Raw genomic sequence first — 13,988 nt, 5'->3', positions numbered from 1 at the left:
TCAATAGCGTCGTAATAAGTGATTTCTGATTATAAACATCTGTTCTGTTCCGCTCAAGCCTCTAACCTAACTGTCATTCCAGTGCTGGCGTGGGACGAACTGGGACGTTTATCGCTCTGGAGAATTTGCTTGAGGAGGCGGCCCTTGATGATGATGTAGACGTCTTTGTCGTTGCATGGAAGCTCCGTCAGCAGAGAGTAAACATGGTTCAGACACTGGTAGGTTCAGACAGCCAGGTACACACTTGTTGTCAGAGTTCAAGCACATGGTGCCACAATGAAAAATACATTTTCCATGATTGTATTAATTATAATGGGTTTTAGCAGCCATTAACCCCTACGATTCTGACATGAACGGAGTCCCGTGTTTACACATATATAACACTCCCTTTTTCTATTTGCAAATATAAACTAAATGAAATGTCGTTCATGTGTTTATTCATCTAGTGTTAAAGTTCTGATATATCTTTTTATCAACCAAACAAACCTCTGTCGATATACAAAAAATCAGGAGTGAAATGTGATCGCATGTACGAGAGTAAACAGGACAGACAATATCATTATTGTTATCAGAGCTTCTGATTCCCGTGGTGATTGTTCAAGTAAACCCAAGTATCATTTTGACTGACTTGTCCCCAGGATCAGTTCGTCTTTCTGCACGAGGCACTCTTGGCGGCTTTGGTCGCCGGCAGCAGCTATCTCACCCCGGCTACATTACTTGACCAGTTCCATATCATCACATCAGAATGTGCACACAAAGAGTTCAAGGTAAACGCTTCACTCTCGCTCCATATTGTTATCAGAGTGAGTGAGTGAGTGAGTATGGTTTTACGCCGCTTTTAGCAATATTATCACGGCGGGGGACACCAGAAATGGGCTTCACACATTGTACCCATGTCGGGAATCGAACCCGGGTCTTCGGCGTGACGAGCGAACGCTTTAACCATTAGGCAACCCGACCGCCCCTATTGTTATCAGAGGACACTCAATGACAACCGAGTGGACCAGACAACCGAGTGATTGACATCATGAGCATCGATCCACGCAATTGGAATCGATGACATGCATCAACCAAGTCAGCGAGCCTGACCACCCGATCCCTTAAGTCGCCTTTTACGACAAGCATAGTCGCCTTTCACGGCAAGAATGGGTTGCTGAAGACCTATTCTATCCCGGAATCTTCACGGGTCGAGACTTTCCAACACATTGTCAGTGGATGCCTAGCTTTGGCAGAAACACAATATATTAAGCGACACGATGGAGTGGCTCGATCATTTTATTACCGTCTTCGCAATGCTTATGATTCTGACCCAGATATCCATCCATGGTACAATGTACGACCCAGAATATGTAGAGGGTGTGATGGAAAATGATAAATACAAAATTCTTTGGGATAGGTGCATATACAAACCTGATCTTGTCCTTTTTGATAAATCCAATGAAATCATTTATATCATTGAATTTTCTGCCCCCGTTGACACTTATGTGATTGACAAGTTTAAGGAAAAACATGGCTGCAGTGTTGGGAGTCTTCACATTCTCCGAAAAGCTCTAGGTTGGTTTGACTAGGCAGCGCTTCCTGGGAGAAGTCCCATTCGCTGTCTGGGCTGCGTGCAGAGGGGGCAATGGCCCTGAGCTGACGAAGAGCCTAACTAGCCTGACTGTGCCAGGATCACCCAAACCCTCTTTGCTGCATTTTCTATTTTAATCTGATAATAATAATAATAGTAATAATAATAATAATAATAATGAGCCAAAACCCTTTCCATATCCCATAAAGCAGAGTCAACTTTTGTACGATTCCGACTATATCATAAGCATGTGTAACGCCAAGCGAACTGACTGGTCGCGGTGTATACGTTGGATTAATCATATTTGACTAAAATGGATGAGGCTGAAACTAGACACGTTTTCGTGAGAGGGTGAAGAGGCAAGATTACAAACAGTATGTTTATAAGAAGAAGAAATATCAGGCCTCGCAGTGGTGGTCTTTTACGTACGAACGATTCACGAAAGAGCGCATGGTCGTTTAGAAATGATAATAGATCCATTAGGAATATGTCAGAATCCTTTAATGAACAAGATGTCCATATATTCAAGTCACGAAAGGAAATATATTTGTCACGCTGTATTACAATGCATTTCCAAATCAGTGTTAGTATTACTCTCAGTTACGACCATTATCATGAGAAATCGTGACGTCATTCCGTAGGACCTGAAGACCTGCCCTACGGTGACGTCAGAGAAAGAGTTCATCTCCGCCAAGGCAGCCGAGAACAGGCGCAAAAACAGATACTGCAACATCCTCCCGGGTGAGTTCTACATCACCACATCTCAAGATGTATTCATAAGCAACGTACTTTATACATTAACACATGTCATACTTCAAACAGCAATATATGTCAGGGGATATAGACTGTATGGACCAGGGGATGTATACTGTATGGACCAGGGGATGTATACTGTATGGACCAGGGGATATGTACTGTATGGACTAGGGTATGTATACTGTATGGACTTGGGGACGTATACTGTATGGACCTGGGGGTGTATATTGTATGGACCAGGGGATGTAAACTGTATTGACCAGGGGATGTATACTGTATTGACCAGGGGATGTATACTGTATGGATCTGGGGATGTATACTGTATGGACCAGGGGATGTATACTGTATGGACCAGGGGATGTATACTGTATGGACCAGGGGATGTATACTGTACGTACCAGAGGATGTATACTGTATGGACCAGGGGATGTATACTGTATGGACCAGGGGATGTATACTGTATGGACCAGGGGATTTATACTGTATGGACCAGAGGATGCATACTGTATGGACCAGGCGATGTATACTTTATGGACCTTGGGATGTTTGTATACTGTATGGACCAGGGGATGTATACTGTATGGACCAGGGGATATGTACTGTATGGACTAGGGTATGTATACTGTATGGACTTGGGGACGTATACTGTATGGACCTGGGGGTGTATATTGTATGGACCAGGGGATGTAAACTGTATTGACCAGGGGATGTATACTGTATTGACCAGGGGATGTATACTGTATGGATCTGGGGATGTATACTGTATGGACCAGGGGATGTATACTGTATGGACCAGGGGATGTATACTGTATGGACCAGGGGATGTATACTGTACGTACCAGAGGATGTATACTGTATGGACCAGGGGATGTATACTGTATGGACCAGGGGATGTATACTGTATGGACCAGGGGATTTATACTGTATGGACCAGAGGATGCATACTGTATGGACCAGGCGATGTATACTTTATGGACCTTGGGATGTATACTGTATGGACCAGGGGATGTATACTGTATGGACCAGGGGATGTATACTGTACGTACCAGAGGATGTATACTGTATGGACCAGGGGATGTATACTGTATGGACCAGGGGATGTATACTGTATGGACCAGGGGATTTATACTGTATGGACCAGAGGATGCATACTGTATGGACCAGGCGATGTATACTTTATGGACCTTGGGATGTATACTGTATGGACCTGGGGATGTATATTGTATGGACCGGAGGATGTATACTGTATGGACCAGAGGATGTGTACTGTATGCACCAGGAAATGTATACTGCATGGACCATGGGATGTATACTGTATGGATTGGCGATGTATTCTTTATGGACCAGGGGATGTATACGGTATGGACCAGGGGATGTATACTGTATGGACTTGGGGATGTATACTGTACGGACCAGAGGATGTGTACTGTATGCACCAGGAAATGTATACGGTATGGACCAGGGGATGTATACTGTACGTACCAGGGGATGTATACTGTATGGACTTGGGGAGGTATACTGTACGGACCAGAGGATGTGTACTGTATGCACCAGGAAATGTATACTGTATGGACCAGGGGATGTATACTGTATGGACCAGGGGATGTATACTGTATGGACCAGAGGATGTATACTGTACGAACCAAGGGATGTATACTGTACGGACCTGGGAATGTATACTGTACGGACCAGAGGATGTATACTGTACGGACCTAGGGATGTATACTGTATGGACCAGGGGATGTATACTGTATGGACCAGGGGATGTATACTGTATGGACCAAGGGATGTATACTGTACGGACCTAGGGATGTATACTGTACAGACCAGAGGATGTATACTGTACGGACCTTGGGATGTATACTATATGGACATGGGTATGTATACTGTATGGACTAGGGGATGTATACTGTATGGACCAGGGGATGTATACTGTATGTACCAATGGATTTATACTCACAATGTCACCCTCTTATATCCAGCCGTACCCAGATAGTGACATATAGCATCTTCATCTTTTTCTTTTTGTTCCTGACTCAAGTCGACTCATACCGGCCACATCTACACACCGACGTCAACGACGCAGGCAACGACTACATCAATGCAGTGCTTATGCCAGTGAGTAGGACACCGGTCCCCCGGTATTTCTGTATTGGTATTATGCGGCTTTTTTGTAAGTTTTAAAGTGAATGAGTGCAAATCGTCGAGCCTGGTCTTGTAAAACGCAACATGTATAGGTCTTTGTATGTGGCTGTTCGGAGCCTGCTGAGAATTTGATGGGATTCACTGTTTACGTGGCATGTTGAATTGACCCATGCGACCAACGTTGGTTATTCTTGTATTAACCTTTTGAAATTATTCATACGTGCATTCCAATTCTTTGTTATGAGATAAATGCCGCTTTAAGAATATCAAATCCATGAACCAGATTATTACACCGTGAGGCATATTAACCAATTATATGACAATCCATCACCGTGCTGCAATGTACATATAGCTGCTGATGGAGTGAGCTGACACCCCTGCTGGGATGAGGATATCTCTTATCCCATAGCCAGCTGGACAATACAACAGTATTTACTCTGTGAAACTTCATGAGCATTCATTCAATAGTGACAGATATTTCAACCCACTTCATTATCCAACGCTATCTAATTCTCCCTTTGTTGAGGGTCACGTTTGAGCGAATTTACCTTTGTATGCTCAAGTGGTATTTTGGATTTTATCACTTGGACCTAGCACGGCTAAACGATGCAACTACTTGAATTTGAACCGAATTACGACACGATGGACGACTGCACCAATCGTGTTCTTCGCAAGCTTGAAATCGAGGCACACGAAGGAACCAACCCTTTTATATTCTGAGAGGGGGGTGGGGTAGGGTAGGGTTATTGTCAGGAGATTCGATATGTTTTTCCTCTATAGCTGCAAAACCGGATTTTTCAAATTAGAACTATGAGCTTGAAATATTTTTTTTAAAGCAAAGCCCACCTGGCACAAATGTAATTTGTCCGGCAACAGTCTGAAGCATAATTATTGTTTTCAAAAATGTTCTGGGACAATTTATTATTTTCGAAAAAATCCAAACCGATAAACTTCCGTCACACGCACGCACGCACGCACGCACGCACGCACGCACGCACGCACGCACGCACTAAGGAAAGAACCAGAGCATGCTGTTACCATAGTTCCACATCTCCAGGGAAGAAACCGAGCAGTTTAAGGCCAAGAATACGATATGGCTGGCAGCTTATTATAGGAGTCGAGATAATGTCAATCTTATAAGGGCTGCATCTGTGCTTTGTCTCCTTGACATCGACAGTATAATATAGTTTAAACGATGGAGTAAATTAACGTTGACAGTATATAGATCAGATGTACCCTGTCCACGTGTAATTATCTTTGTTACAGTCATTTCGTCACCCCCGGGGACTACTCGTGACACAGACCCCGCTCCCACATACAGTACTGGACTTTTGGCGCCTCGTGTACGACCATGGCGTCAGTCTCATCATCATGATCGACAACATCAACGACGACCAAGATGTAGAGGTGATAAGAAGCAGATATTCCTAACACCGATGATGCTATATAAGCAACTGACATCTTTATATTTAGAGTCTGCCATTGCAAGGTCAGACATTGGGAAATTGTATTTCCGTTCATATATGAAACCACTTTCGCTTTCACATTGTGTTTCAGACGTGTGGAGTTTGTCATGCATGTGCATTTTGACCCTGCGACAAATATCCATTCTCGGAATGGGAAGCCTAGTCGAAGGAGCATCAACGTAGAGTATTGCCTCACTAGTACCTCTGTACCTCTGTACCTCTGCCTCAAAGAGTGGGGTTGTCACGGACGAACCTTTAAGGGAGGCCTGGGACTTTGTTCGAATCAGAATATTGCCTCAAAACCTACAATATTTTTCCAAACCATATACCGAAACACACGACGCATTATTGTTTAAAATGTCCTTCGTGTCCTGTGATATACTTGGGGTAAAAATATTCTTTCCAGCATTGTTTTAATAGATTTTGGTTTTTAAAAACATCCCAGATCAGATGGTTGGCGCCTCAGAAACTGATGAAAAATGAAAATATAATTCGGTTCTCGTTTCCATTCATCAAATGTTTGATTAAATGCTATGTAATAACATACTGATTATCAACTGAAAACGCCTACTAATGTAGTCTTTGTATTTGATATACTGAAGGGTTAGAAACTAACAGTTTTTGTCCACCGGTCCTTATAATGATAACAGATAACTATTGGGCTGTTTGGCATTGACTAGTGCCAATTTCTAACGCTGTACTGTACACATGTCCCTTGTTCTCAGGCCTCGTTCCACCCCCATCCGTCTGGTGTAAAAGAAAAAGTGACAAAACCCTTTCCATATTAATAAGAAACTTCTACCAAAAGCAGATTCGATTGTACGATTCCGACTATATCATGAGCATGTGTTTATGAATAACTATCAAACAGTGATGATACCAGGATCGCGAAAAGGTGAGCGTATCCTGCCCAACAGGTGTCACCATTCATAAACACATGCAAAGGCAAGTCATATGTTCATCTGAAAAAAACACGGGAACATATGGTACAAGTCAAAATAAGGATTTGCAACGGACATCATTCTTGTGACTGATGCGTCTAGTTTGAGAATGTTCTCCACGTGACTATCCTAAACAATTTTGAAAGCTTTACGGATGCTTTGAATGTTGTAAGCTTGATCCACAACAGCTTCTGAACATGAGTCGTATGCCGCTGTTTGAGTGAGTGAGTTAGTATGGTTTTACGGCGCTTTAAGCAATATTCCAGCAACATCACGGCGGGGGACACGAGAAATGGGCTTCACACATTGTACCCATGTCGGGAATCGAACCCGGGTTTTCGGCGTGACGAGCTAACGCTTAAACCACGAGGCAACCCGACAGACCCAGACGCTCTTTGAAGTCTTGGTAGAAAGACCATGCTCGATTGTACCTCAAACATTCTGAAACCTTGACACAAAAGGCTGGAGCTGCTGGAATATTGCTCGACATAAATAGAAATTTGACTGTTGGAAAGTTCCTCAACAAAGTTGTAAATCTTTTCATCTCAGTTGATAAATGAAATGATGCAATACTTTTACGTGTTCTGTTGACGGCCTTTAAGCCCTGATAATCTGTTCCTCGTTGATATGTACATATAACATAGGATACAGGTTCTTCTCATCAGGACCGCCTCCGTGGTCTAGTGGTAGAGCGACCGCCCGGTGAGCGGAAGGTTCGGGGTTCGATCCCCGGCAGCGTCATACCAAAAGACGTTAAAATATGGTACTTGTTGTTACCCTGTCTGGCGCTCGGCATTAAGGGACTAAAACAAGGATTGGTCGGCTCGGAGTCAGCATACTGTGTCTGAGTTGGGTATTCATGTTAAACTGCGGCATGGTATCTCAGTGAGCTAGCACTATAAATCGGCATTAGTCCGGACTCCTACAAGCAGCAACACACACACACACACATACAAACACATGTGAATGCACGTCGCTATATAAGTGCAATAATCTTGGACGCGACGTTAAACCCAATTTCACCTCACCTCTTCTTATCATCTGGATGAATCAATGATAAATATTACAGTTATGTCCAAACATAAACGCTAAGCTTGAAAATAAATGCCATGTAACTCTGACGACCACTAAACTAAATTCTAACGGAACATAGCATAATTGACTATGGACGTGTAATCTAAAGTAATCTATATAATTCATGTTTCACTGGTCGCCAAGTTTTCTGAGGCGCTGTTGTGTAGAGTTGCGTCATCTGGACATCCAGGTTCGCCCTGATAATGTTTCCAGGTGTGTCAGCACCATATCAGTGCTCGTGGGTTTCATCAAAGTGGTAAACGCCTGCATCCCTTTGGGCTTTTCTCCCACGTTAAGCTGACACGCTGTTATGTAACTGGAGATGAGGTGAGGTGAATCGTGGGGTTTAACGTCGCGTCCAAGATTATTGCACTTATATAGCGACGTGCATGCACCAGTATGTATATGTGTGGCTGCTTGTACTAGTCCGGACTGATGCCGATTTATAGTGCTAGCTCACTGAGATACCATGCCGCAGTTTAACATGAATACCCCACTCAGACACAGTATGCTGACTCCGAGCCGACCAGTCCTTGTTTTAGCCCCTTAATGCCGAACGCCAGACAGGGTAACAACAAGTACCCTCTTTTAACGTCTTTTGGTATGACGCGGTCGGGGATCGAACCCTGGACCTTCCGCTCTCCGGGCGGACGCTCTACCTTTAGACCACGGAGGCGGTTTATGTAAATGGAAGACTGTTAAAAGCCGCGTTAAACCCAACTTACGCAGGCACTCATGATTCATACGTTCATTTTATCAACTTGAAAATATATTATGAATGTTCTGGTCGTACACGCATCTGAAAGTATTAAAATGGCCGGTATTTATCCGGGATAAAACAAGTGTAAATGGAATTGGGTTGTGTGTAGGATGTTGGAATCTACTGGCCCGAGCACGGCGAGACGATGGAGATGGGGCCGTTCCTGGTGTCGTCTGTGTCGGATGAGGAGGAGGAGGGAATGTGTATCCGGAATTTGCATCTTGTGAAGACAAAGGTAACCAATTGCTTCATAAACATATATTTTGGTGTTTATATAATGCATAGTTTTTGCGTAATGAAGTGGCATGTGTATTCTGCTCTATGCGCGAGGCTCAGCTAAGTCGTTATAACTGCACAAAAAAAAAACTATAGTCGTCCTGTGTAGTCTGCTCTATATGCTAGTACTGAACGCAGTCTTAATAACTCCACTCTACCCAAGTATAAGATAGCTACGCGATTAATCGCAAAGAGCTATGAAGAATGTAACGTGGTTTATTTCACGATGAAACATTGTTCTATCATGGCGTCATTTCCTGAGATTCGAATATGTGCCCGCAACTTGTTGACGTCATATAATGGACGACGTTGTTTTTAGAGGGAAATGGCAAGTGAATTGTTCCCCATAGTCGTAGCTGGGCAATGCAGATAAACGCAATGGCCGAACGATCGCATCCAAGAATGATAGATAAATGACAATCGTGTATGAGGAGAAAAGGTACAGATGATCGACGTCACGATTGTGAGAATATGTGGGAAATACCAAACTTAACCCACCTGTGCGTAAAATGGACTTATCCGACATTTCCGGTGTTGGATTCTATTCAGGGAGGCATCACTATTAGAAATTGGGTAAATATTGTTAAAGGTTGTACATGTTAACATCATCCTCAAAGAGCCTGTACATGGTGTTGATATGTCATATAAGAAATAACGACTCATGGTCGTTGTTTATCATACAATAAAATACTGCAGAGACAATAAACCACTCGGAGTGCGCCCCTTATGATTTATTCACCCTGCAGTGTTTTATTGTACAGTAAACAGCTCCCACTCGTCGTTTATTTCTTAAATTACTGAAATGGGTCTGTGTATTCTGCCAAACGAGGCACAACTCAGTGAAGTCGCTAATTATATCTGTTCCATACATAACTGAAGGACCCGTGAAGATCCGGGTTAGAATACGCCTTCAGCAACCCATGCTTGCTGTAAAAGGCGACTATGCTTGTCGTAAAAGGCGACTATCGGGATCGGGTGGTCAGGCTCGATGACTTGGTTTGAATATGCATGTCATCGTATCCCAATTAGGTGGATCGATGCTCATGATGTCAATCGCTTGATTGTCTAGTCCAGACTGGACAATATACAGACCGCCGTCATATAGCTGGAATATTACTGAGAGCGGCGAACAACAAACAAACAAACATAACTGAAGTATCCCTGTGTATTCTGCTATAACGTTGGTACTGAGTGACGTCATTATAGCTGCACGAGATATAACTGAAGTTGGCGTGTGTATTCTGCTACATTGGACTGCTGTAATGCGCCGCTATACCCATCTGTATTGCCAGGCTGGTGAGAAGACACGGGTACTACGTCAGTTTCACTGCATGGACTGGCCAGACACTTGCGATCTCCCGCCATATGACGTCATCAAATCCTGTGTAGATGCTGTGAGAGTGGAAGGCGCCAAACATCCCCTGGACCCCGTCTTAGTTCACTGCAGGTACATTGAGGCAGGCTGCTTGTGTGTGCTGGTGTATCTGTGTGTGTGTGTGTGTGCGTGCGTGCGTCCGCGCGCGTGTGTGTGTATCTGTGTGTACACATACATTACTCCCTAAAGTGTTGGCAGGGAGACTGGGAGAAATAATGTTCCCACGTACAGCTGGCTACATGTGAGAGTATGTGTGTTATCGTGTTGGCAGGGCGACCGGGAGAAGCTATGTTCCCTAGTGTAGCTGGCTACATGTGAGAGTATGTGTGTTATCGTGTTGGCAGGGAGGCTTGGAGAAGCTATGTTCCCTATTGTAGCTGGCTACATGTGAGAGTATGTGTGTTATCGTGTTGGCAGGGAGGCTTGGAGAAGCTATGTTCCCTATTGTAGCTGGCTACATGTGAGAGTATGTGTGTTATCGTGTTGGCAGGGAGGCTTGGAGAAGCTATGTTCCCTATTGTAGCTGGCTACATGTGAGAGTATGTGTGTTATCGTGTTGGTAGGGGGACCGGGAGAAGCTATGTTCCCTATTGCAGCTGGCGACATGTGAGAGTATGTGTATTGTCGTGTTGGCAGGGAGGCTAGAAAAAGCTGTGTTCCCAAGAACAACTGGCTACGTGTGAGAGTATTTGTGGTATCAATTGGCAGGGAGACTAGAAAAAGCTATGTTCCCAAGTACAACTGGCTACGTGTGAGAGTATTTATAGTATCAACTGGCAGGGAGACTGAAAGAAGCTATGTTCCCTAGTGCAACTGGCTACATGTGGGAGTATGTGTTTTACCATTTTGGGACGGGGACCGGAAGAAACCTATGTTCCCACGTACATCTTGCTACGTGTGAGAGAACACGAACCCCTCGCCCACCTGGCCAGCAATAAGGAATCATGGCGCTGTGAACAAGTAATCTATGAGAGTCATGCAGCCCCTGATCAGGACCTGTTGCATCCTCCATCCATTGTTTACACATCTGTGAAAGAAATAACAGGCATGACCGAAAGGACCCGTGACTTTGATGTTGGACGAACCAATGGAAAACAAGCATGTGTGTGACCTATAGGAACCTCTGGGTTTTGATTAGTGAATGCATTGGCGGTTCCTTTCATTACCTGGCTGAGCTTGTCACAGTTATGATATCAGGTGATGAAATAAGGATATCTTCCACACCCAAGCACTTCATAAAACACCTAGAATTCATTATGTGACCATTTCAGCGCAGAGAGTGTTCTTGTTTAATAGCTGCCCATTTGTTGTAAGCAGCCACTGAACTGTTGCATCAGACACCATGATGCACTGCACGTGGTATTCTGATCTTTGGTGTTCTAAAACATCTTCTGAACCATGAAGTACAAAGTATACATAACGATATACTACGCACAGATAACGATATCCTCAAGATAGTATCCGGTGCGTGCTCCGTGTTTTCCATTTTGTATTATTTGTTTTGTCGAGAATAACACAACGTTCTGTATTCCTTCTAACCGTGGGTATTTTGAAACGTTCTGTGTTACACAAGCATGCTTGTTTTCGGTGAAGGAAGAAACAAAGTGCATATTGATGTTTTTGTTCTGTTAGGGATATCGTAAAGTGAAGTGGGGTCTGCGTGCTGCATATTGATGTGTTTGTAATGCTAGGGACGGGGTAAAGTTGAGTGGAGAAGTCTGCGTGCTGCATATTGATGTGTTTGTTGTGTTAGGGATTGGGTATATATGAGCGGAAAGGTCTGCGTGCTGCATATTGATGTGTTTGTTCTGTTAGGCATTGGGTGTATATGGGTGGAGAAGTCTGCGTGCTGCATATTGATGTGTTTGTTCTGTTAGGGATTGGGTGTATATGGGTGGAGAAGTCTGCGTGCTGCATATTGATGTGTTTGTTCTGTTAGGGATTGGGTGTATATGGACGGAGAGACCTGCGTGCTGCATATTGATGTGTTTGTTCTGTTAGGGATTGGGTATATATGAGTGGAAAGGTCTGCGTGCTGCATATTGATGTGTTTGTTCTGTGGCTGTAATTTGCCAAGGACAAGTATTTGTTGTGTTCTGAATGACAATGTGATTGTTTGTTCAGTGTGAATCTGTCAGGAACGATCTGTGTCCTACATTAAGAGGTTATTGTTCTTTCAGGGACGAGGCGAACAAGGCGAAGTCTTCGGTGTTTGATATACTGATATATTTGCTCTGTCAGGGACGGGCCGAAGCAGAGCGAAGTGTTCTATGTTTAATTTACTGATACATTTCTTCCTTTAGGGACGGGGCGGAGCAGAGCGAAGTGTTCTATGTTTAATATACTGATACATTTCTTCCTTTAGGGACGGGGCGAAGCAGAGCGAAGTGTTCTATGTTTAATATACTGATACATTTCTTCCTTTAGGGACGGGGCGAAGCAGAGCAAAGTGTTCTATGTTTAATATACTGATATATTTCTTCCTTTAGGGGGGACGGGGCGAAGCAGAGCGAAGTGTTCTATGTTTAATATACTGATACATTTCTTCCTTTAGGGACGGGGCGAAGCAGAGCGAAGTGTTCTATGTTTAATATACTGATACATTTCTTCCTTTAGGGACGGGGCGAAGCAGAGCGAAGTGTTCTATGTTTAATATACTGATATATTTCTTCTTTAAGGGACGGGGCGGATCATAGCGAAGAGATCTATGTTTAATATACTGATACATTTCTTCCTTTAAGGGACGGGGCGAAGCGGAGCGGAGTGTTCTGTGTGCTGGTTGAGTTGCTGGAAGAGCTGGAGAGCTGTAGCACCATCAACGTGCCTCTCGCTGTGGGCGGGCATCGGAGCATCAGACAGCAGGTAGTGTCGCATCTGGTGAGTGGTCAATGGAAGTATCGAAGCGTTTATCTGAATTTTCTAAGGTTTTTGGAATGCATTTTAAGCTTGTAAAATTATGATATCAACCTTCATCATATTCTGTTGCGTTTAAGCTTAAGATACCAAAGTTGATCGTATTTGTGTAACAGAAACAGTAAGGTTGATAATGTTTATTAGGCAGTGACGTTGACCATGTTTGTGTTACAGGGACAGTGACGTTGGTCATGTTTGTGTTACAAAGGCAATGACGTTGACCATGTTTGTGTTACAGGGACAGTGACGTTGGTCATGTTTGTGTTACAGAGGCAGTGACGTTGACCATGTTTGTGTTACAGAGGCAGTATGAAGCTGTGTATGAACTTCTCCGACATCACATGAAGATGTACCCTGACATACCGGATTTTGAAGGCCGAGGCAGGAGACGCCACAGTGAGGGACCTATATACATGAACCAGTAGTCGGGCGATAGAACCGCGTGAACTAGTAGACAGGCGATGTGGCCGACTGAATCAGTAGGCAGGCGATGTGGCACTGTGACACCGAATGACACCGAGTGACGCCGAGTGACACCGACTGACGCCGAGTGACACCGAGTGACGCCTAGTGACACAAAGTGACACCTACGCTGAGAATAACAACATCCTGCTGCAAATAGATGATGGTTAAGCTCAGATATTTCCCATACATTCAAGCTAGGTATTCAGTGTATTGTGTGCACTGTATATGCAGGTTGACGTGCTGTCTA

General features: G+C 43.9%; 1 protein-coding gene across 1 annotated transcript in view; it reads left to right on the top strand.

Annotated features, from left to right (window-relative positions):
- Nucleotides 1-13,701, top strand: part of LOC139480018 (receptor-type tyrosine-protein phosphatase T-like) — a 46,476-nt gene extending 32,775 nt beyond the window's left edge. The window contains exons 20-28 of the mRNA XM_071262990.1: nucleotides 83-218; nucleotides 639-767; nucleotides 2,212-2,311; nucleotides 4,368-4,444; nucleotides 5,738-5,878; nucleotides 8,822-8,947; nucleotides 10,281-10,435; nucleotides 13,105-13,240; nucleotides 13,579-13,701. Of these exons, the coding sequence (XP_071119091.1) occupies nucleotides 83-218; nucleotides 639-767; nucleotides 2,212-2,311; nucleotides 4,368-4,444; nucleotides 5,738-5,878; nucleotides 8,822-8,947; nucleotides 10,281-10,435; nucleotides 13,105-13,240; nucleotides 13,579-13,701 (1,123 nt within the window). The remainder of the gene's footprint in view (nucleotides 1-82; nucleotides 219-638; nucleotides 768-2,211; nucleotides 2,312-4,367; nucleotides 4,445-5,737; nucleotides 5,879-8,821; nucleotides 8,948-10,280; nucleotides 10,436-13,104; nucleotides 13,241-13,578) is intronic.
- The last annotated feature ends 287 nt before the right edge of the window (nucleotides 13,702-13,988 follow it).

Source organism: Haliotis cracherodii, unplaced genomic scaffold (assembly GCF_022045235.1).
Source record: "Haliotis cracherodii isolate W230 unplaced genomic scaffold, xgHalCrac1.p SCAF_4, whole genome shotgun sequence".
In the NCBI taxonomy this organism is placed as follows: Eukaryota; Metazoa; Mollusca; class Gastropoda; order Lepetellida; family Haliotidae; genus Haliotis; species Haliotis cracherodii.
Note: the sequence above shows the minus strand (reverse complement) of the source record. Positions and strands in the feature narration are given on the sequence as shown.